The sequence below is a fragment of the Osmerus mordax genome, chromosome 12, assembly GCF_038355195.1.
Source record: "Osmerus mordax isolate fOsmMor3 chromosome 12, fOsmMor3.pri, whole genome shotgun sequence".
NCBI lineage: Eukaryota > Metazoa > Chordata > Actinopteri > Osmeriformes > Osmeridae > Osmerus > Osmerus mordax.
The window spans coordinates 4,975,151-5,000,258 of record NC_090061.1 but is presented as its reverse complement, the minus strand read 5'-3'; the positions used below and the strand labels follow the sequence as shown (position 1 = coordinate 5,000,258).

General features: G+C 44.5%; 1 protein-coding gene across 1 annotated transcript; it reads left to right on the top strand.

The window, feature by feature from the left end:
- fat2 (FAT atypical cadherin 2) lies at positions 1–24,789 on the top strand. The gene is made up of 24 exons (XM_067247210.1): positions 1–3,262; positions 3,593–3,904; positions 5,411–5,469; positions 5,828–6,139; positions 6,563–6,770; positions 8,532–8,671; positions 8,892–9,167; positions 9,327–9,537; positions 9,677–13,729; positions 13,926–14,125; positions 14,579–14,732; positions 14,836–15,069; positions 16,398–16,787; positions 17,831–18,042; positions 18,148–18,285; positions 18,691–18,834; positions 19,020–19,217; positions 19,723–20,512; positions 20,903–21,057; positions 21,292–21,730; positions 22,163–22,316; positions 22,555–22,809; positions 23,020–23,303; positions 23,729–24,789. Exons 1-24 carry the CDS (start codon positions 7–9, stop codon positions 24,208–24,210), a joined length of 13,056 nt encoding a protein of 4,351 aa, XP_067103311.1. The 5' UTR covers positions 1–6; the 3' UTR covers positions 24,211–24,789.
- The last annotated feature ends 319 nt before the right edge of the window (positions 24,790–25,108 follow it).

Here is a 25,108-nt window from a genome sequence, read left to right as displayed (position 1 = left end):
TTGAAGATGGCTTGGCCAGACACAATTGTGCTCACGGTGGCAGCAGTACTGTTGAGCTTGGGAAAGGGGAGCTTGGGAAAGGAGAAGGATAGTTCACGGATGAGATTCACGCATCATCTCTACAACGCCTCCATTTATGAAAATTCAGCCCCACAGACGTACATCGAGAGTCACGTGAAGATGGGTATCGTCATGACAGATCCCTTTTGGGACATCAAGTTCAGCCTCGTTGCCGGTGACGATGATAATCTTTTCAAAACCGAAGAGGTCAGAGTCGGAGATTTCTGCTTCTTAAGAATAAAAACACGGAGCAGCAACTCTGCGTCGCTGAACAGGGAGGTGAAAGACAGCTACACACTCACTATAGAGGCCACAGAGAGCGTGTATGATTTCCAGTCCAGAACAAAGGTATCCATTCAAGTGCTGGATACCAATGATTTGAAGCCTCTCTTTTATCCAGCCTCTTACAATGTGACCATTAGGGAAGACTCTCCACTCAAGTCAGTTGTGGTCAGGGTCAGTGCGACAGACGCTGATGTTGGCAGCAACGCTGAGTTCTACTACTCCTTCACCAGTAGAGCACATCCATATTCCATAGATCCATTCACTGGAACCGTCAGCCTCATCAAGAGATTAAACTACAGCCGGGCTGATAGATATGATCTCACAGTTCTGGCTGAAAACCGGATCAAGAAAATCTCTGGTTTTCCGAAATTTGGGAATGTTGCTAGGGTGATAGTAAATGTGCAAAAGGTATCATCAACCACGCCTGTTGTAAAATTACTTAGCTTTCCCAACCCTTCAAAGGAGAGTGACATATTAACCATTGATGTCTGTGTAGAGACAGTTGGGAAGCCAGTGAATTCCTTAAGCATTGTTGGTGGAGATCCACAGAAATGGTTTGACATTGTTCCGTCGAATCTGCAAGGCAATGCCTTCCAACTGCTCTCAACCAAGAGAATTAACTGGTTTCAGTTTCCCTATGGATTAAATATTTCCCTTCAGGCTAAAGACAGGACTAACCCCTTGTATGTTGCTCCTGTTACAGATATCCATATCCCTTTAACACAACATCTCTCTTCACTAACATTTCTGGAAGATAGTTATCATGTATTTCTGAGTGAGTTCTCCCCACCCAAAAGCCATGTGATCAGAGTTGCTGTCCAATCAGACTCCATAAATAATGTAACATTTCAGATTAGAAATGGCCCTGATAGTTCACACTTTAAGATAAACCCCAAAACAGGAATAATCATTACAACAGAGAAGTTTGACTATGAGAAAAAGGCCCGGTATGAATTTGAAGTGACGGCCAATAATGGTGAGGCTGAGACACATGTAATTGTTGATATAATTGATGAAAACGACAACAGTCCCAAGTTTACCCAACCTTCCTATCAAGCTTCACTACCAGAACATGTGCCCATTGGTAGCAGTGTCCTAACAGTCTCAGCTATGGATGATGATAGAGACAAGAATGGTTTTGTGACATATGCCATCGTTAAGACGGGCCCCCTTCCTTTCACAATAGATCCTTTCACTGGGGTGATATCTACATCTGAGATGTTAGACTATGAGCTGATGAAGAGGTGGTACCACTTAAGAGTGTGGGCCTCCGATAGTGGCATTCCTTTCTGCCATGTTAGTGAGTGTGCTGTCACCATTACCTTGAGCAACGTGAATGATAATGCACCTCTGTTTGAGCGGGTGGGATGCAACGCCTCAGTACCCATGGACATGCCTGCTGGCAGCACCATCGCAGAGTTATCTGCTGTTGACTTAGATGAACTTCAACAGCTTCGTTTTGTTATTGAGTCTGGCAATGAACTACAACTCTTTGATATCAACTCTGTGTCTGGAGCCGTCACACTAGCCAAAGAGATTCCCCTGGACTTACTGAAAACAGAGAGGCCCTCATTCACACTAAAGGTCACTGCAACAGATGGCAAACATGAGTCTGACCCTTCTATTGTAACCGTCACTGTCACCAAAAAGGGGACAGAGGCCACCATAAACTGCCAGGAAACTGGGATTTTCAAACAGTTGACAGATAAACTCATTGAATCTCTCAAGCCAGTACTGACCGTTGAAGAGGTGGACTCCTTCTCCGATGTTCACATAATAAACCGTCACTCTCCAAAATTTGATGCAGCTATCCCAGGGTCTATTGACATCAGAGAAGACTTTCCATTGAATTCAACCATCCTTCACTTCAACGCTAGCGACAATGACACTGGCTTTAACAGTAAGCTCGTCTATGTCATTTCAAGTGGGAACGAAGATGGATGTTTCAGTATTGATACGTTCTCTGGAAATCTCAAAGTGGTATGTCCTTTAGACAGAGAAAGCAAAGAATTCTACATTTTGAACATAACCGTCTATGATTTAGGAACACCGCAGACCTCAGCATGGAAATTCATTGCAGTAAATGTATTGGATGTCAATGACAACGCACCCCTGTTTGACCAGCCTAGATATGTCCTACACATCTCTGAGAACACTGAAGTGGGTACGCGCGTTTTTCAAGCAGTTGCTAAGGATCTAGACGTTGAGGAGAACGGGAACATCCTATACTCCCTGCTGACGTCATCGGATTTGTTCAGTATCGATGAACTGACTGGGGATGTAACTGTGAATGGTCATTTAGACAGAGAAGTCTCTCCCAGATACAACATGAAAATCCAAGCCAGAGACCAGTCCAAAGCTGACCCTCAACTCTTTTCGATGACTGAACTGGTGGTGGCATTGGCTGACATCAATGACAACCCGCCCAAGTTTGTGCCTAAGCTCTACAAGATAAAGGTCCCTGAAGATATACCTGTCGGGACAGTGTTGGTGTGGGTGGAAAGTTATGACCTAGACCTGGGTAATGGAAGCCAGATCAGTTACAACCTGAAGGATAGTGAGAATGGAGCTTTTTTCCTAGATGCATCCACTGGATTTCTGACCCTCGAGAAAGAGCTGGACTTTGAAAGAAGACAGTTCTTCAATCTCACGGTCCGGGCCGTTGACTACGGACTCCCTCAGTCCCTGTCCTCCTCCTGCTATGTAGAGATTGAAGTTCTGGATGTGAACGAGAACCTCTACCCGCCATCCTTCTCCATGTTTGTGTACGAGGCCAGTGTGATGGAGGATGCAGAGGTGGGAACGTCTGTGCTGACTCTGACAGCATCAGATCGAGACCTGGGAAGGGATGGGGTGGTCAGATATCACATTCACGATGGCTCTGGACTTGGGCTCTTTGCCATCGATGAGGAGACAGGTAAATCATTGTCAAAATATTGAATAATATTGAAAGTGCTGATTAACTCTTTTAAAACGTGATTTGGAGGCATACATCTAACCATTGTATTTTTTTAATAATTCCTTTAAACAACCATTGCATTTAACTTAAATGTGTCAGCATTATATCACCTCCAAAGTTGAGCCAAAATATCTTAGATCCTCTACATAGGTGCTTCTCTCCTGTAGAGAGACAGTGGTTGTAATTGTTGTAACCGATGTCATAATAAACACAGCATAACATCAACACTGTTAAAATAATATATAGAGAATGTAAAACAGTCCTTCACTTCCTCCTGTCTGTCCACAGGGGTGGTTCGTACATCTGCGATGCTGGACCGTGAGTCTGTCCCCCATTATTGGCTGTCTGTGTATGCCCGGGACATGGGCACAGAACAGTTGGTGTCGTGGACCCATGTGTTCCTGGAGCTCCTTGACGTCAATGACAATGCCCCGGAATTTTCCCAGCCCATTTACTTCGCCTCCGTCCTGGAGAATGTGTCCAAGGACAAGTCTGTGGTGAAGGTGTCGGCCACAGACATGGATTCCTCTTCTGAAGGGAAACTCACTTTTCAGATGCTCGACCTACAGCGCACTTATTTTAACATTGACCCCAAGTCAGGTAATTTTCTCCGTCAGAGGAACCATAAACAGTTACTATCCAGATGGATTTTTTTTTTACGGGCACTATAAATTCATTTGTCACTTGAAGTATTTAACTCCCCAAACATGTTAGAGCACAGAAGAAGCACAAGGGTGTGTCACCAGGAGGGCAGGCATGAAGCTAAACTTATTTAACTGAACGTATGTTTATGAATATGCAATTACAATCATCATACCTGCCAACCATTGCCTTTTTGAGCAGGTGGGTTGTTTGTGAACTGAACTTAATTCTGCTAGAAACTGTAACACTAGAACGAAAACATTAGATCGTTATTACTGTTGCTGCATGGCTGCAGGCTATTACATGCAAATCTCACTCAAGCCCCTGTATTACTCCAACCCACACACACGCTGATCCACAAGAAACCTTTTGTGTGGTAGGGATCAAAAATAAAGATTCAGCCATGTTAATAGTTGATTTGACAAAGACAAGCTTCTACAATTAATCAAAGAGCTATCAAAGCTTTCATTTGATACCTGAATTTGTCTTTCTAATTTCAACAAATGTGTAAAACAACAATCTGAAGTTGAGCAGTCAGTTGCTCGGGGATCCTGCCTCTAGATCTGTGTTCATCATGTCTAAGCTTGAAGGATGAATCACAGAGGTGTCTGACTAACATCTCACACAAATGAGAACTCACAGTTTTTGTTCTAAGGAAAGGCATTCATTCACAGCAGGGTCAAATGTTCTGAGGCAAGATCGATGTACAAGACGTTCCGAAAGGTCCACACTGTGCCTGACAACAGAACCCCTTAGATACAATATTCACCAGCTGGGAACAAAGACAGAGAAGGACACTGAGGGAATGGGACCACTCTCAACATTTTCCCGAGACTCAGCCAGTTTACTAATGACAAAAGCACACTTTCTACTGTGTCCTATCTAAACAACATCTCCAGTAATAGGCCCAGCAGGGTATGTTTAGTGTGTTTTAAGTACTAAATTGCCCCGAGTGAGAACTTCCACTCCCAGCCACCTCCGACCCCCCACCCCAGGCACACACCCTACCCCCCACTATTCTGACCCCTCAAGCATCAAAACAAAAACTTCACTTATACCCCCACCCCCCAAACACATGCTCTCCCTCTCCTGTCCAGGCCTCCTTTACCTTCCTCCTTAGATCCTCGTATCAAACTTTTGAATCCTTGCTTTTCTATTAACTATGAACCATTCTAAAGACGTGTGACATTGAAGGTTTCAAAAATAACGTCACTTAACTATGATGTTTAAGCTGATATCAACCATGTTGATTTCAAAATGTAGTATTTTGTGTGAACAGTGTCGTTCTGCCGTAGGTAGACAATAAAGCTGTTGCTTAACGCTGTGTGTGCAGAGGCAGTTTAAGCAGCAAGCCCAGTTTTGATGCCAAGGAGGAACTGCAGGCACAGGCTTGCAGAGTGTGCATGTGGGAAAGACTCACACACTCACACACCACCTTAACCCATCATCTCTGTGTTTATTCAGGTGTGATCAGCACTGTAAAAGGATTGGACCGAGAGGACAAATCTGAACACAGTATTGAGGTAACAACTTACTTCAATCTAACAACTTTACCCACCCTGGGAATCGAACCAACAACCTTCTGATTAATAGCCCGACTCCCTAACCGCTCAGCCATCTGACCAGTTGGTCGGCTTCTTTACAGTTGGATGTATTTTTACAGTTATTTTACACAATCATACATTTACTCACAAATTCAGCCCCAAATGTTCATTCCCCTAATTTTCTTCTCAGTGTTTGAACTTTATAAGCATCTTGAAACATTTACTTGCTTCACAATATAAAAAAAGAAGAAAAAAAAGCACTGATTTAAATAGCAAAATGACTGTCTCAATCCTACAATCCTGCAAATGAACCCATCACACATCTCCCAATCCTCAGGTCATAGTGTCAGACAACGGATCTCCAGCCCTGTCCTCCACTGCCACTGTGGTCATCCAGGTGCTGGACGAGAACGACAATCGGCCCAAGTTCACCGACAAACTCTTCCATGTCAAGCACGTTGAGCAGAGAGGCCAGGATCACAAGCAGGAAGTGAGCAGGATGATCGCTCGAGATGATGACGAGGGCGTCAACGCTGAGGTCACATACTCTCTTGAAAACGATCGGGATCAGAGGTTTGAGATCCACCCCAGCACAGGTGTAGTGACATCACAGGGGGACTTCCTGTCAGGCAACTACAGTATCCTCACGGTGAGAGACTAAGGACCTGATTCTGCTGCTATATGCTAAATATATAATATATGCTAAATATGATGATACATTTGTCATCCCGAGCATATCATTTGACATCATTTGTATTCTAAGAATTGTTTTTATTTGTTATTGTGCACTGTATGTGGCTTTATGGAATATGGATAGATGATGGGTAGATATACAAATTAATTAAAGGGCAAGGTGACAGTAATGAAACTTTTCCAATCCAAAGCAACACATAAAATCTCGTAAGACCCTTCCCACACGTTGTGTCTCATCCTATCATTGTCATAACAACCTTTCAATCATGTCTAACAGAAGTTCCTTGTGGTATATTATACAGGTCCAAATGGTGTTGGAAAGCATTCTGTTTAAGATCATTATGGTGTAGTCATCCTTGTCTTCACTCTCCTCTGCCAGATAAAAGCAACAGACCACGGCAGTCCACCACGATCTTCAACAGCACGCCTTGACATCGAATGGGTCACGAGGCCGACACCCAGCTCTGAAATATTGTCTTTCAGCGAACCACACTTTACCTTTGCTGTCATGGAAACGGACTCTGTCAATCACATGGTGGGGTTCATCACAACAGAGACACAGAGATTGAGGTGGTTCCACATTATAGGTAAGGACCCCTGTGTTTGGTGTTGAGGACTATTTCAGATGGATTCCTGTAGGGAGGTATGCTTACCTGGCAGGGGGAAACAGAAACAGTGACACATTTCTTCTGAAGATGGGCCAGTTCCCAACAGGAAGAGCCCATTGTGTCTCATGGGGAAAATGGCAAGGCTTTATTTTTCAAATCCACACCGATCTTGACAAACCATGTGGACCTGCACTGGCCCATTACTATGTCAAAACAAGAAATGCTTTCCCCAAACTTTCCTCAGCGGAACTAAGGGCCCAAGCCTGCACCTTAAAAAACATCACCTTTATTTATTCATAATGTGTCTGTGCAGAACAGTTTATACAACACACTGCATTTGGGCATGTAAATTTCTTCTGCTGTTCGTCAAATCATGATTAGTCTAGTTAGATCTGTAGGCCATGGAAACTCTGACGTTCCTGACAAAAAGTTCTTACTTCCAGGGATACTTAGGAATTTATTGTCTGTAGCGGTTACAATTACAGCCAAGTGTGTGTGTTTATTTATCTTTGGATTTTGGGGGGAATTAATCTCTTACTTTGAAGTAGTAAGTTACAATGTGTATATAATTATCTTTCTGTGGGCTACATTTGTCATAGATATCCACTTGGTGTGAACATATATAAACTCCTAATTAGTCTAATTATCAGGATCATCAACTTGCTAGAAATAGTTACAGTACTATAGAAGAGGGAATTGTTACTTTAAAATGGAGCCGGTCAGCCTTCTAAAGGTAGATTTCTTAATAAACACCATCTGTGTGAGCAAGCATGGGTTTCCCCCCCTGCTGTTTCAGGCACCTGTTCAGTGTGTTGCTGCCAAATGTTTCTCTTTAAACTATTGTGTAGTGTTCTGGTACACTCCTGGTGTGTACCAGGGGGTGGGTGGGTGTACCAGGGGGTGGGTGGGTGTACCAGGGGGTGGGTGGGTGTACCAGGGGGTGGGTGGGTGTACCAGGGGGTGGGTGGGTGTACCAGGGGGTGGGGGAGGTGTACCAGGGGGTGGGGGAGGTGTACCAGGGGGTGGGGGAGGTGTACCAGGGGGTGGGGGAGGTGTACCAGGGGGTGGGGGAGGTGTACCAGGGGGTGGGTGGGTGTACCAGGGGGTGGGTGGGTGTACCAGGGGGTGGGGGAGGTGTACCAGGGGGTGGGTGGGTGTACCAGGGGGTGGGGGAGGTGTACCAGGGGGTGGGTGGGTGTACCAGGGGGTGGGGGAGGTGTACCAGGGGGTGGGGGAGGTGTACCAGGGGGTGGGTGGGTGTACCAGGGGGTGGAGGTTTGTATGGAGGGGCTCAACCTTATATTCTCGACACGCATGTGACAATTGGTTGGCCACAGTGTTTCTTGGTACACAGTGTGATTTCTGTTCATTAGAATACTGGGTGTAAACTGTAATGCCAGGATATTGTTTAGAAGAACAAGTACCATAATCCTATCCAACACAGCCAGATTGGCTGTGTTGGATAGGATTATGGTTTCGCTTTATAACTGTATCAAACAGATCATCTCAAAGGTCGAAAGTGGCTTATTCTGTTGTGCCTTTATTTGCCTCTTTGAATTTCTGTCAATATGTCCTTATACAATATATGTTTAATATTCTGTTCATTGTACGGTCTATAAAAATATATCCTAATAACCATGTGCTTTCACAATTCAGTAGATGTGCAAAGCATCAAGCAGTTGCCTTAACTGATTCTGACCATTTCCTTTCTCTTGCTATTCCTTCCTATCTCTCTCCCAGGAGGAAATGAGGAGCAGGACTTTGACATTCAGGTGAACGTGGGGACCATAGTAATTGCCAGGCGTTTGGATGCAGGAAAACTCTCTAACTATAATCTGACGATCAGCGTCACTGACGGCCACCAAACTGTCACCACACAGGTGAGGCGTCATACATCTCCTATTATACAATCTTTTTTATTTGTATGTTTTGTTTTCTTTCCAATGCCACGTACATGAATAATGTATTTGACCAAATCAATGTAAATATAATTTGTTATTAAAAGTCCTTAATCGTTGTTAATACAATTTTCGAATACAAACGCAAGAAGAAATTTATCAAATTATTGGTCATTATCTAAATCCACCCGTTCTTCACTAGGCTTACATCCGTGTCGTAGACACGAACGAGCACCGGCCCATGTTCTTGAAAAGCCTGTATGAGGTGAGAGTCCCAGAAGACACGTCTCCATGGAAGGACATCCTGCAAATCAGCGCACAGGACAAAGACTCCAACAGCAAGCTGGTCTACTCCATCCACAACAGTCTTCATCCCGACAGTATGAAGACTTTCCACCTGGACCCCAAAAGTGGAGTGCTGGTCATGACTGAGGAGCTAGACTATGAAAAACTGGCTGTGCACACACTCATTGTAATGGTAAGGTAGAAGGCCATTCAATCATCGTTTTGTACGATAATAGATCTGTAAGAGGTCTGAAGCAGTGCGTGGTCAGACAAAAGAGAAGACAATAGAATCAAGCTACTGCGACAAAACACTTAAAACTGAAGATCTGTGTATTTTCATTATTCTCCTCAGGTTCGAGACCAGGAGCTGCCAATGAAAAGGAGTGTTGTGAAGGCTGTCATTCATGTGGAGGACTGTAATGACCACTCTCCATCCTTCCTAAGCCCACAGTACAAGGGCAGCATTTCAAACTTAGCAACACCTGGGACAGAGGTGCTGCAGGTTAAGGCGTTAGACGAAGACATGGGCAGCAATGCTGAAATCAGCTACTCTATTCACTCAGGTAGGATAGCAAGGGTTAAAACGTTTTCAGTTGGTCTCTATGTAGTTATAAATGACTTTTTACATGTTTTTATTAATCTGCAGTATTCCTACAGTATTGCATCTTTGTGAGATCTTAATTTGTGTATTTTGAATTTCAGGAAATGTTGACAGCACCTTTGCAATAAATTCTGAACTTGGCAGCATCAGCTTGGCCAAACCTTTCCCCATTTTACACCCAGAACAGTACCACCTGTTGGTGAGTGCCACAGACCAGGGTTTTCCACAACACAGTGACCTTGCCTCTGTCTATGTCACTGTCAAGCTGTCCGCCTACACCCCACCTACGTTCCTCTCCAGCCAGTACTTCGCCGAGGTCAGCGAATCCAGCTGCACAGGAACGCCGGTGGTTACCGTCTCCGCCTCAAGCCCTGCTGCGCTGCATTACGGAATCAAAAATGGAGATCCTAATGGGACATTTCATATTAATGCCTACACCGGACTCGTTTCTCTCCAAAAAGAGCTCGATTTCGAGGATGATATCTTGTACGAGCTCCATGTGCAAGCCATGACAGCGGTTGGTGCCTCGTCTGAGACAGTTGTTTACATTTATGTGATAGACGAGAACGATAACGCGCCGGTTTTCCTTCAGAAAACGTATTTGGGTCAGATTAGCGAGTCAGCCAATATCAACAGTATGGTGATGGGAGAGAACAACACGCCTTTGGTCATGCAGGCGTCTGATGCAGACGCAGATTCCAACGCTCTGCTGGTCTACCAGATCCTTGAACCAGAGGCCTTGAAGGTGTTCAAGATAGATTCCAGCATGGGCACACTCTCTCTGATCGCACCAGTGGATTTTGAGGCCAAGGCTCTATATAACTTTTCTGTTCAGATACGGGACTCAGGACAACCTTCACTGTATGCAGCAGAACCGGCCAAAGTCACCGTCCTTGTCCTTAATCTCAATGACTGTGCACCCAAATTTACCGTCCCCGTATACGAGTCGTCCATCCTGTTTCCTCCTGTCAAAGAGATGGAGGTTGTACAAGTCACAGCCACAGATGCAGACTCTGTAGTCTCTTACAGCATTGCAGATGGGAATATCCAGAATGCATTTTTAATCCATCCTGACACTGGAATCATCTATGTATCTAATGTGTCAGAGTTTAAACCATTTTACCAACTGTTAGTCAGAGCCTCCGATGGGCTGTACAAAGAGACGGCCATCGTTAACATAAATGTGACCACTATACCGAGTAGCGATCTCGAATTTGAACAGAAGTTATATACAACCAATGTGACGGAGAACACAACAACTGCCAAAACCTTAGCAGTTCTGAGAGCCACAGGCAGCCATCTGAATGAGCCTTTAGTATACTCTCTTCTAAACCCCATGGGTAGATTTACTATAAGCCCTACATCAGGACTGTTTGAAAGCACAGGTGTGCCCTTCGACAGAGAGGAGCAGGCTGTGTATGATGTGATGGTGGAGGTCAGAGACATGAGACACCCCCCTCGGAGGGCATTGACTCAGGTCAAAGTTTACATCGATGACATCAACGACAATGCCCCCCAGTTTTTGAACCTGCCATACTCCATTATGATGTCGGAGGAGTCTGACCCAGGGGATGTGTGGTTTCAAGTGACGGCGACCGATAAGGATCTTGGAGAAAACGGATCTATTATGTACCTGCTGGAGGAGGACTTCAATCTGTTCAGGATAGACCCTTATGTCGGCGATGTGTCTCTATCACGACCACTTGACTTTGAGGCATTGAATAAATATGTGCTGACTGTTCTGGCTTCAGACGAGGGCTCTCCTAGTTGGACTACAACAGCAGAGCTCAGTATCCAGGTGAGAAATCGCTCCAATCCAGTGTTTCAAACGCTTCTCTACCCTCTCAAAGTCCCTGAAAACATTCCTCCCTTCACAACCATCCTACATGTACAAGCAAGAAACCCTGAGGGATATCGGCTTATCTACAATCTAGAAGAGGAGAATGCAACCAAACACTTCCATATCGATTTTAAAACCGGAGTTTTGACAGTAACAGATCTCTTGGACTACGAGAGCCAGACAATGCACACATTGACTGTCAGGGCCACTGACTCAGTGACAGGAGCTTATTCAGAGGCCTCCATTGAAATAGAGGTGGAAGACGTCAATGATAATTCCCCTACTTTCTCTAAGCCGATGTACAAAGTGGACATACTAGAGGGGCTACCCGTTGGCACATCTGTACTGCAGCTAACTGCCACAGACAGAGATTCTGGAAGAAACAAAGATTTAACCTACCAAATTCTGAAAACTGAGGGGAATGAAACTGACTTTTTTGAGATAAACACCGTGAGTGGACTCATTGTTACAAAACAAATGTTGGATCATGAAAATACCAAATATTTCCACATTAAAGTTACAGCCACTGACAATGGGACCACCCCTCGGAGCAGTGAAGCCAATGTCATCGTGAACGTAACTGATGTGAATGACAACCCACCTAACTTCAGCAAAGATTATTATCAGACTACTCTAGACGAGCTGGCTAAATGTGGCCAAATAGTCATCAAAATTCAAGCTTCAGATGCTGACAGCAGAGACAGCAACAACCTGCAGTATAAAATCCTCTCAGGGAATGAAGGCCGATACTTCAACATCAATGACACTTCCGGGATCATCTCTTTCTCTAATGTCTGCAAGAGGAATCTAGATCCCTTTTATAATCTCACCGTGGCAGTATCTGATGGTGTGTTCCAGAAAATCGCTCCTGTGACCATAGATATGATGAACACAAACAGACACAGCCCCTATTTCAAACAGAACATCTACGAAGCGGAGCTCGCAGAGAACGCGGCATCAGGAACTCGTGTGATTCGATTAGCTGCCATCGACCCTGACGACGGGCCCTACGGCAGCGTGGATTACACCATCATCAACAAACTGGCCGATGAGAAATTCTCTATTGACAGCGATGGACAGATAGTCACATCTCAGCCCCTGGATAGAGAGAATCCTTCCCAGAGAGTGATAGCCATTAAAGTCATGGCGAAAGACGGAGGGGGCAAAGTAGCCTTTTGTACCGTGAAGATTATTCTCACAGACGAAAACGACAATGCCCCGCAGTTCAAATCGTCTGAATACCAAGTGTCTATCCAGTCGTCAGTTAACAAGGGCACTCCTGTGATTCAGATCATGGCTTACGATGCCGACGACGGTAAAAACGCTGACGTCACCTACACCGTGGATGAGGCTGAGGAGGTGACTGAAGATATCATTGAAATTCATCCTTTCACTGGTGTGATCACTGTAAAAGAAAGTCCGGTGGGATTAGAAAACAAGATCTTCAAATTTAAAGTGAAGGCACGAGATGGAGGATTACCATTTTTAAACTCTACAGTCCCTGTCCAGGTTAAAGTCCTTCCGCCAGAAGTCTCTCTACCCACATTTTCGGAACCTCTCTACACCTTCTCTGCCTACGAGGACGTACCGATGGGGACTGAGATAGGCTCGGTCAAGGCTGACTCTGACATGCCTCTCATATACAGCCTGGTCAATGGCAACACTGTGGAAAGCAACAAAGACAAGGTCTTCACTCTGGACAAAGAGAGCGGCACTTTGCTGGTCCAGAAGAGCATAGACCATGAGAAGACCAAGTGGTACCAGATAGATGTTATTGCCCAGGGAAATCACAACGGAACAGATGTAGCGTCGCTTGTGTCTGTGAGCATCCAGGTGCAGGACGTGAACGACAACCAGCCAGTGTTCGAGGCTGACCCGTATCAAGCCTATCTGGCTGAAAACATGCCACCTGGAACCACCGTCATCCAGATTACCGCCAACGACCCAGACACTGACGACAACGGTCAGGTGACTTACACTCTAGAGGCCCAGCCTGACGATGTCACAGATGTGTTCACCATAGATGACAAGAGCGGCTGGATAGTGACCCTCCAGGAGATGGACTGTGAAGTGGCGAGGCTCTACAGGTTCCATGTGGTTGCTACGGACCACGGTGGGGAGGCCAAGCTTTCGTCCTCAGCTTTAGTGGAGGTGATTGTGACGGATGAAAATGACAACCCTCCACGCTTCCTCGAGGACGTGTATCACACCTCTGTCATGGAGAACCTCAGTCCCGGAGAGGTCATCGTGACCATGACGACCACTGACATGGATGTGTCACCCGAGAACAGGTTGATCCAATGTTATATAACAGGTAAATGTATTCAGAATATAATCTAAGAACATAAGAGTCATGAGGGTGCATTGACACTGTAATTGGCATTATTTCATTAAAAATATGAAAAATTATAGCACATTTAATCAAAATCTACATACATACGACATATACAGATAAATGGAACAAAAACTAAACCGTGCTCTTGAGAAATAATATATTTCTTGTTTTTTAGACGGAGACCCGTTGGGCCAGTTTTCCATTGAGGATGTTGGAGAAGATAAATGGGGGCTGATTCTAAAGGAACCTCTGGACCGTGAAGCCAAAAACAAATACTCCCTAAAGATAACGGCTACAGATGGAAGATTTCAAGGCCAGACCACAGTTGAAGTCCATGTTTTAGATATCAATGACAATAGCCCCTTGTGTGAACAGGTACAGTAAAATAAGTTGTTGTTATAAGAATGTTCAGCTATCTATTGTTTTATTGTTGGACTTCTTTGTGTAGCATTGCTTAAGACTTGAGGAACTTAATTAATATCATAAAGAAGTCCCTTTCTTTGGGCCTTGGCAGAATGTTTGAGGACACAAAAGACTGTATCTACATTTAGTCTTTTTTTGGTTACAGTCCTTGCACAGACTCCCAAAACCATTGGCATTTTTTAGGTCACTTCTGAAGGATGCTTTTTCCCCCTGAGCCCATAGGAATGTAATCCTTCACCAGGCTTTTTCTTTGTAGCGACAACGTTTACAAATAAGGCTACTGAATGTGTTTATCTTGGTTTGACCTCAGATGGCTACTGAAGTGCAATGAGAATGTCTTTGTCCCATGTAAAACGAATGTAATGTATGTGTTTTTAAATGAAAATGTTTGCGTCTTCATTTCAGCTGTTGTATACAGAGGTCGTCATGGAGAATTCTCCATCCAGTATGTTCATACTAAAGATTTCTGCCTCGGATCCAGACATTGGCACCAATGGTCAAGTATCTTACACCCTCCATGGGCCCAATGCCGACAAGTTCCATCTTAATCACAAGACAGGTAACATGCAAAATATAGTCTTAATAGCAGGGCTTCCTTGAAGACAGTGTTATTACTCTGCTTTATCTTTTCTCCTTGACATGACATCCTCTGTGTGTTCTAGGAGAGCTGTTCACCTTGGCAGTGCTTGACCGGGAGAAGGAGGGGGAGTATGATTTGGTAGCCAAAGCTACAGATGGCGGAGGACGATCCTGCCAGGCCGACATTCTGTTGATGATCCAGGATATGAACGACAATGCCCCCCTCTTCTCGTCCAGTCACTACCAAGTCACCGTGTTTGACAACACCACAGTCAGGACTCCTGTGGCCGTCATCTTCGCTAATGACCCTGACACTGGTATATCATTTCACATCATTCCACACCGCATCCCGTATCCCACAGATACGGCTTACCATACTACACCTCAGGACAGACCAGGGAAACATAAGAATTAATATTCTTTGCCATACATTTACTGAATTATTACAGAACCATAGCATTGATACAGTGATGTAAATTAGTACTATGTAACAGTGTAATAGTAATTACATAACAATACTCTTCTTGCAAACTCTTTTTGAAGTCTGAACACTGTTGTGTGTCTGTCTGTGTCTGTGACATCAGTGAAACCAAACTTAATGAAAGGTTAACTGAGGCTAGTCCAAACAGGATCAGCCTCTATGAAAGCACTATAGTTTCTAGGACTGACACAGAACAGCTATGTGGTAATACTGTGGGTGTGTTGGTCTTTGCTGTCACCAGGGATTGAGCTCCTTTGGCAGGCAGCGTTAGTCAGAGAACAGGACCGAGCACAACTAAACCCCTCCTGTGGATGTGCAGAAACATGTCTCGCATGCACCTTCTATCCATCTTCTTTTGATGTTCTTATTATACTCTTCTTTCTCTGTATTCCACTCCTCTTGCCTTCTGGCAAGTTTCACCACAATTATCTTAATTACTGTTTGCGGAGAACCTAAAAAATTCACTTGCACTGTTATCGGGTTTGCTGCTTGGTGTATTTCCCCCTGCAATCAATAAGATGCAAATAATTATTCTAGTAACTTCTGTATAGATGTCCATGCAGCCTGCTGACTTGAACGATTTCTTTCTTTCTTTTTGCATATATAATGCCATGGAAACGTTAACAAACACTCAGATAGAAATACAATACATTGTTCTTAGAACATTTGCCTTTCTAGCATGCATTATGTAGTGTTTTTAATGCCCTACATGGATCGGCACCCTCCTATATTTCAGACCTCCTTAGCCAGCACCCTTCCTCAAGTAACCTTAGGTCGTCCAACAAACTGCTTTTGTGTGTTCCACGGTCACGTTTGAAGTTTAAAGTAGATTGTGACTTTTCTGTTGCTGCTCCAAAGTTGTGGAACAGCCTACCTTCATATATTAGGTCCTCTACAAGTATCAATGTTTTTCCAGCTTAAGAACTTTATTTTTTCTTTAGCATTTGAGTCTGCAATTGGGTTGGAATTTTTGTTTATGTTTGTTTATATCCTATAAATATGTCTAGTTGGTTATATGTTTTGACTCTACAGAACTTTGGTCGACATAAATTGTTTTTAAATGTGCTTTATAAATAAATTTGACTAGACTTGACTCGTGAATTGAGGAGTCATTGGCTGGGCGGCCCAGTTCTAGATTTAAACTGTTTTCACCCTTGGCTGCAGGTATCAACTCTGAAGTGAAGTACTCACTCATGGATGGTGACAGGGGATACTTTTCCATAGACGAGTTTTCCGGGGTTTTACGACTTGAGAAGCCCTTTACCTCCGACACTCCCCCGACCCTTGAACTCAAAGTCAAAGCAACTGACCGTGGGCTCCCTCGACACTTGTACTCTGTTGCAACCGTGACTGTCTATGTGGTGGACCTTAGTGACTACCAGCCGGTGTTCATCAGCTCTGAATACACCGCCCAGGTCCCAGAGTCCATTCTGGTGGGAGCAGAGGTGCTGACTGTTTCAGCGCTCACCAGAGATGGGACCGGTCCGGAAGGCATCGTCTACTCCATCGCCGCTGGCAACGAGGACAGCAGGTTCACGCTGCATCCAGACACCGGTGAGTAGTTCTCATCTGGACCTATCGCGTGGTCCAAACTATAGATGACGGAGGGTGATGCTGCCAGTCCTTCGAAGATCCAGGATATGAACAACAATGATCTCCACTTCTCGTTAGGTCACTACCAACTCGTCGTGTTTGACAGCACCTTCTATTAAATTAGTACCAGATGTAAAGTGTCATTCTAAAGTTCAGTCACTAGCCACAATTTCTTATCTTGGTACAAATAAGTACATTTTGTTTCTCTTTCTCAATTCAATCTTCTGGGGGGAAACCAAGGATTAGCTATATGCCTGGAAGCAATGGGGTCATCTCAATTGTAAGCACACCACTTTCTTGAAAGTGTAGAAAGATTTACATGACACTTGTGCTTTGTAGATCCCAAAAGATATGGGGGTCAGAGAAAGTGTGACCCCCTTTTAAGCAGAGTTCAGCCCCTTTCAATCACATATTTGTTTTGATTTGTGAGACGACTAGCTTCCTGACCATGACTGATTGGTACCGCAAGCATGTGACTAACCCTATTAGCAGCTCAGGAGAACCAATATATTCCATACCTAAGCAAATTAAATAATGGTTGAATACACGTAACTGTGTATTCAACCAAGTCTTTACATTTAGCTGTATGTTAGCAAGATACTGTATCCGTACATCGCTAACCTTTTCCATATCCATATTATTTCTCATTACCTCATTCTGGATCTGAAATACTAGCCATTCTAACACCTGCCTGAGTCTGGAGGCAGTTTAAATTGTTGTGTGATTACAATGTGCCATCTATTTCAACGGTGTATGGAGAGCTGACTGGCATGTAGCCTAGAAACTTGTTTCTGGAATCGCCTGTCACCACTACAGAAATCTCCCATATCGCGGGTAAACAACAGAAACAGGGGCTGTTTGCATGAATTCACAGATAGAAAATGGACTGATTCATTTCCAGCTTTGTGACATTAAAAGTCTTTCATGTTCAAATGATTTACACTGCTGTCGGACTCAGACGGAAATGTATCACTAAGATCTTTTTAAATACTCTGTGTTTACAGGCATTCTGACGGTGAGTCAGCCACTTGACTTTGAGCGGTGTCATGAGTACTACCTGTCTGTGGAAGGTACCAGAGCCAAGTCGTCTCTGACTGACATGACTATGGTAGTCATAAACATCACAGACGTTAACGACAACGCCCCCGTCTTCGACAAGGGAGACTACAACGTCGAGATTGCTGAGGATCTTAGTCCTGGGAGCCTGGTCATGAAGGTAGTTACCCACCTCTTACACACTTATCAACCATCACCACTGAGGCAGAGATGGTGCTGTTCAGTGGGTCTAATGACAAGTTGTCCTCTCCTCCTGGCCTCCTAGGTGACTGCTGGGGACCTGGATGGGCCGTTGAACAACCTGGTCCACTACTCTGTTGCTAGTGGCGACCCACAGCAGCAGTTTAACATTGATTCACGCAGTGGGGAGATCACTGTCAGGACTGCGCTGGACAGGGAAGAGGTGAGGGGAATTTCTTCACACTACAATACCTATTAAATTCCCTACTGTATACTGTATAGGGAAGTAAAGAGCATAGTTCATGGGTCAGATGGCTGAGCAGTTAGGCGAACGGGCGAGCGAAATGACATTGTGTCCTTGGGCAAGGCACTTCACCCTACTTGCATCGGGGGGAATGTCCCTGTACTTACTGTAAGTCGTCTGCTAAATGTAAATGTTATGTAAATGTAATGTAAATGTAGTTCCTATATCCTCCTCGCTTGGAGAGGCACTGGGCCTTAGAGGCTAAGCAACTAAATAGTATATCCATAGTTAGATAAGGAGATTGCTGGCATGTTTGGACCTTACAGTATAATGCAATGTGTTTGTGTTTTCCTCTTCTTATAATATTGTATTACATCTCCTCAGAACACCCACTACTCTTTGACTGTCCAAGCAGCTGATGAGGGCAGCCCTCCACTGTCCACAGCGGTGCAGGTTACCGTGACGATATCAGACGTCAATGACAACCCTCCTGTCTTTACACAGATCAACCACAGTCTAATCATTCAGGTAGGTTATTAGAGATAGATAAACAATAGGAATTCACAGGTAAAGCCATTTTTTGTGAAGTAAGTATGATGTACGTAAATGTAGCCAATTTTACTGGCATATGTGAACAGGGAAATCAAGTAAGTCTTTGCAGTGAATAAACATGGTTGTATTAGATGATGAATGGCAGGATGTTTGTTCTCCAGGAGGGTGAAGCGCTGGGCAGCACCATCCTCCAGCTGCTGGTGACAGACAGGGACACAGCCAGGAACGGGCCGCCCTTCTCCTTCCACGTCGTGTCAGGCAACGAAGACCGCCATTTCCATGTGGACCAAGGTGGTCTGCTGTCTCTCTCCGGCCCCGTCAAGAGGAAAGTGAAGCCACAGCACCTGCTTAAAATCCAGGTGAGCCCCTTTACCACAGTGCGATGGAAACCGCGTGAGAGGTTTAAGGTCGAGAGTAAAAGTCATTTGTCTCCCATAGTTTAGTCTAGACAAGCACACGCATGCATTTTAAGTAAAACAATTACCGTAGCTGTGACGATTGCTCAGAGGCAAATGTCAAACTCCCCATAAAATACATTTACATTTACATTTAGTCATTTAGCAGACGCTCTTATCCAGAGCGACTTACAGTAAGTACAGGGACATTCCCCCGAGGCAAGTAGGGTGAAGTGCCTTGCCCAAGGACACAACGTCAGTTGGCATGACCGGGAATCAAACTGGCAACCTTCGGATTACTAGCCCGACTCCCTCACCGCTCAGCCACCTGACTCCCTAGGGGGATTCACCTCAGCTAAAGTTCCTTAAACATCAAAGAAACAATTACATTAAATTAATACCAGACAAAATCACTTTTTTGTGCTGGTACAGCACTATTTTACATCTAATGCTTTATTTTACACTTCAGGTAACAGACAGTGGTCACCCTCCCCTTTCCTCGATCTGCGTGGTGAAGATCAACGTGACAGAGGAGACCAAGTACCCCCCCTCTGTGGTTCCTCTGGAAGTATTCATTACCACTACAGGAAACATCTTCTCCAACCGTGTCGTTGGCAAACTCCACGCTTCGGACCAAGACCTCCATGACATTCTCTACTACAAGCTGGTGTCAGAGATTCCGTCCCACACATTCTCTGTGGATGCAGCGGATGGTAGGATCTGGGCAGACAGCGATCTGGAACCAGGCCTTTACTCTCTCAACGTCAGCGTGTCGGATGGGAAGTTCAGTGTGTGGACAGCTGTTAAAATCCATGTGTGGGCAGCCAATCAGAAAGCCCTGGACTCGGGGGTGACCCTGCAGCTGAGCGGGCTGTCTCCTGAGGAGTTCGTAGCGGACCACTGGAAAGGCCTGCAGAGGACCCTGAGTACAGCTCTGGGTTTAGACCGACAGGACCTGTACTTGGCCAGCCTCCAGCAGCCCAACTCACTTGTCCTTGAAGCGCTTCTCCTCTGGAGGCCACAAGGAGGCGCTGTGAAGCCACTTTCCACCTCCAGGCTGGCTGGGGTCATCTCAGACATAGAAGATACTTTGGGCCTGAGTGTTGTGAGAGTGAGTTATAATGGTTGCCTGGGGTCTGGATGTCCTCCGAAGGGCTGTAGAAATTCAGTAGTGCTGAGTGGATTGAACCACTATGCTACATCCAGGGCTGGCTTCATCACCCCCCAGCATACCTGGGAGAGTGTCTGCCCTTGCAATGGTAGGTGTGATCCACTTTGTGTGTGGTTCTAGGACCTAGACCCCGACTGTTTGACATTTAAGAGTGTCGTGATCTTAAATGAACTTTAGATCATTTTCTAATCATTCACAAAGCTTCAGTTAACTTAACATGACTTTATGAGACATTTGTACTGACTCACCTCAGACAAGGACATCACTAGGCACGTTTTCTTAACCAAACCTCCTTGTTTATATTGGAGCCACAGTACCCAGAGAGTAGTTTCATGTCTTAACAAAAGTCTCACAAACACAAATACATATTTTTGTACAGTTTTCCCTCTCTTTTAAAGAGAAGCAGATTGTCTCATCAAATAAGAAAGCCTGGGAAAACCTCAGATTTTAAAACTAATGGTGTTTACATTCCATTTAGAATCTGCTGTTGGATTTGATGGGAAGGGCTATCTAAAGTACCTCCATCAGATGGATGAGGAGAACCAGGGCTTCCATCTTTCCTTGCGCTTTAAGACTCATCAGCCACAAGGTGTCATCTGGACCACCAACAGCACCGACTGGGGAACTCTGAAGGTAACTGTTTTTTGTTCTTTTGTGATTATTTAAATCCCTTGTTATGTAGTATAGATAGTGCATACATTGACTACTCATCTACACACAATGTAAAAATATAAAAAGTAACACACATATTGTGTTTGTAAAGTTTAATACAACAATAAGACACTCTAAATCCTAATCCATCATTGTCTACTTTTAGTACACTGTCAGTGTACCGTTGTCTTATATTTTTCTCTGTATCTCTCACAGCTAACTGCTGGGGAGTTGGCATTCAGGTACAGCTGTGGAAACGTCCTCCCCAGTACCTTACATGTAAGATCTGACCCAGTATCAGATGGTCTCTGGCACCACATTCTCCTGGAGGTCAACACCACTGCCCTCAGACTGACCCTAGATCAGCACCACACGGCCTCTGTGGCGCTCTCAGAGTCCTGTCGCATGATACAGCCTCACGGGGCATTGCTGTTTGCTGGGTCCACCTCTTTTAAAGGGGCTCATCTGCATGGCTTTACCGGATGCCTGGATAGGCTGGAGTTTAATGGAGAGCCAGTCAGAACGGGCGATTTTGAGGAGTGGACTGGACCACCAAGCAGGAGGGTTTTTGGGGTGTACAACTGCTGTGGCATGATGCAGGGATGTGCCAACAGCCCTTGTCTGAATGCAGGCACATGTGATGACTCAAATGGTGGTGAGCTTTAACTTATAAAATATCTTCTTTGCGCTAATATATTTCTGTGTATCAGTCAGATATAATAGTCAGAGCAGGCCCAAGACATAAATGAACTAAGCGGCTGCTTAGGGCCCCTGTGGCCACCAGAGGGCCCCCAAGAGCACATGAAATTACAACTTCATTTAAAAAGTATATATATTATGTTAATGTTAATTATACAAACTCAGAGGGGCCACCTAAAGGCTTGGACCGGCCCTGATAATAGTAATACGCTGTAAGATAATGTATTTTCAAATGTTTATGAAATGTCATTGAGACATCAGACTGTTATATTTTCTCTTCAACTCTAAGATACCGACAATCTTTGTCACAGTAGCATAATTGGATTTATTCATCTGTGTGTGTTTACATGTGTGTGTTTACATGTGTGTGTGTTTGTTGGCTCCACAGAGCTGAGCTGTAGATGTCCGGCACAATTCTTTGGCCCCCGCTGTGAGCTGACCAACAACCCTTGTCTGACCCAACCTTGTGTTAATGGGGGTGTGTGCATTCCTCAAAATCAGGGTTTCATCTGCAAGTGTTCACTCCAAACGGCTGGAAGCAGGTATGCCTCTCTCTCTCTCTCTCTCTCTCTCTCTCTCTCTCTCTCTCTCTCTCTCTCTCTCTCTCTCTCTCTCTCTCTCTCTCTCTGTGTCTCTCTCTCTCTCAGTCACTCACTCATGCATATAAACAGTCAAAAGGAAAAAAGACAAATACATGCATCTACAATGGGGGGAAAATGCAGTGAAGTAGCAGGGCAACAGACCCATCACACCTTCTCTTTCCATCCTCTCACCCTTCAGGTGTCAGGACTCGGTAGATGCCTGTTCTTCCAATCCATGCCCTGGAGGCTACGACTGTAAGATCTCGGGTGGCTCTATCTACTGTGACCCTCTGCATCAGGTTTCCCCTATCCTGGGCAGCGTGGAGATCATGATCATCGAGATCTCTGCTAGCCTGCTGGGGGTGCTCCTGCTGGTTGGGGCCTTTGTCTGCATACGCAAACGTTACGTACAGAAAAAGAAGAAGAAGCCTGTGTGCGTCCAGGACTCTAACGGGTAGGGGGATGATCATCCTATTGTTTATTTTAAGGATATATGGTAATTATGTCTGGTGTACCTCAAACATATGATGTAACAATACGACCGTCAAACCTAGAAGTTCATCCAACACTCCAAAAGCTTGTAATGGTAAACATGTAATGTCATTATTTTAACACTCCCGTTGGTAGAAATGTAACCGCAATGTACTCCTTTGTTACTTCATAGGTATTTTCCATCAAATGTGGCAAAGAGCATCATGGTCGACAACCAGGAAGGCCATTTAGAGATGTGCACCCTGATGGGTTCCAGGACCGACCTGGGCAACAGTCCCTTCCGCTCCCTCAGGCCCCGCAGTCAGGTGATGGACCTGGGCTCTCAGGATGGGGTCTACAGTCCCAAGACACAGGGGCCTGTGGTGTGCAGCGTGGCTCCTCACTTCCCCGCTCGCCCACCTTCCAACTCCGACAACGAGTCTGTTATGAAACACAACTGGAACGCTGACTATGAAGGTATGCTTTCCTGTCGAGCTCAAAATCAAACAAATGTCCCGTCTCAAGCTGTTTTTCACTGTGTGTGTGAATATACACTAAATCAGTGTACCGTATTGGATTGATGAGCGGTACAACTCGAGCACAAGCAAATGAGCGTGAATTAACTGGAAATGTTGTTTAATTTTCTTTTCAAATTGTAATTTTTTTGTTTTCTACATCTTCACTTGATCAAAACTTCTCTTGAGTTTGAAGCCAGTATATTGTACCAGTGTAGTTAGTTGGAAAAATAATCAGGATATTTTAAAATGGAAAGTTAATAAGACTACAGTGCAATAAACTGAAATGTATGTCCCTGTACAGTATCTGCACCATATGTAACAGCCAACCAGTTTGCAAGTGACACTAAATAATCAAAAACTTTTTTTTTTTTTTTTTTCTTGCAGTATATCCAGCTGATCCAGACTACTATGGCCGGCCGACAGCACAGGATTTCCCTCAGTTTGACATCGTGGAGGATTCCTACCCTCCAGTGAACACCATAGACTCACGTAGGAACTCTCGTTTTGGGGGATTTCCGTTTCCTCTTGACCGTTGTGATCGTCGCGCTCCCTTGCCTCCCTGTTACAGCAATCAGAACCTGGATGATTTCCTTGGGCCCGATGGCCTGCCCCTCCCTAGCTCCCAGTGCCCTAACGAGTACACAGCCATCAGTTACTACCCTACGCAGCATGCACGCAGCATGGATAATGTTTCCAGTGGTTACCGGAGACTCAGTATGCGACTGAGCATTGCCCAGCCTTCCTATGATGACGGCACTAACCCCACACCTGCACAGACAAGACCAGCAACACTGAACCCTCACAGCTTCAATAGTTCGGACATGGTTGAGAGTGACTATGGGAGCTGTGAAGAGGTCATGTTCTAGAGATTAGACTGAATAAAGGACATTTGCACAGCCAACAGTTAAGAGCCTGTCATATATCTTTAATGAGGGAATAATTAACAGGCTTAAAAGGATGTGTTATATTATACATCAATCTTTTACATGTGTCCATGATGACCTTCATAAAAATGTCCATCTAAAACTAGTTCTCAAAGCGTTTTAGAGATTGGCAGTTACATTCAAGATTTAGTTTTATTAAAGATGTCCTAAGAATGGATCAGTGGAGTTATCCTGTCTATAGTATTGTATAATTCAGTTGTTTTAATGTTACAGGATAATATATATGAAAATGAAGGGAGCTAGATCATGTTGTTAAGAAGAATGCCATAAGTCAATGAATGTATAGAAAATGTATTCTCGATGAAGCCAATTAGGTTTATCTTTGTACAGTATATTAGATTTATAAGTGATGTTGTCAATGCTGTAATTAATAGTGTGTGAATATCTTTCATTTGAAAGAAGTTGTTTCGTAAAGGTACTCAATGGTATGTAATGTGTGTGCTGCTGCTTGTATGATTGTGCGCAATTTTTTTTAATCTTTAAATGTTTTGTGCTGGCTCACAGTTTCTTCCTTGTGAGAGTTCCTGTGTTGTAAGTGTGTATGACATCATTTTAGTCATTTTAGCAGACGCTCTTATCCAGAGCGACTTACAGTAAGTACAGGGACATTCCCCCCGAGGCAAGTAGGGTGAAGTGCCTTGCCCAAGGACACAACGTCAGTTTCCATGACCGGGAATCGAACTGGCAACCTTCGGATTACCAGCCCGACTCCACTACATCATATAGTTCACGTGAATTTCAGATGTATTTTTGTAATGTCAGTAAATACCCATATTGTGGTTGTCTTTGTGAGAATGTTATACAGTTGTTTAATATCTTA

Coding starts and splice junctions, on each gene's coding strand:
- fat2 (XM_067247210.1), top strand. CDS start 7: ATGGCTTGGCCAGACACAATTGTGCTCACGGTGGCAGCAGTACTGTTG. Junction 3,263..3,592: donor TGCCATCGATGAGGAGACAG/GTAAATCATTGT, acceptor GTCTGTCCACAG/GGGTGGTTCGTACATCTGCG. Junction 23,304..23,728: donor CTGGAACGCTGACTATGAAG/GTATGCTTTCCT, acceptor TTTTTCTTGCAG/TATATCCAGCTGATCCAGAC.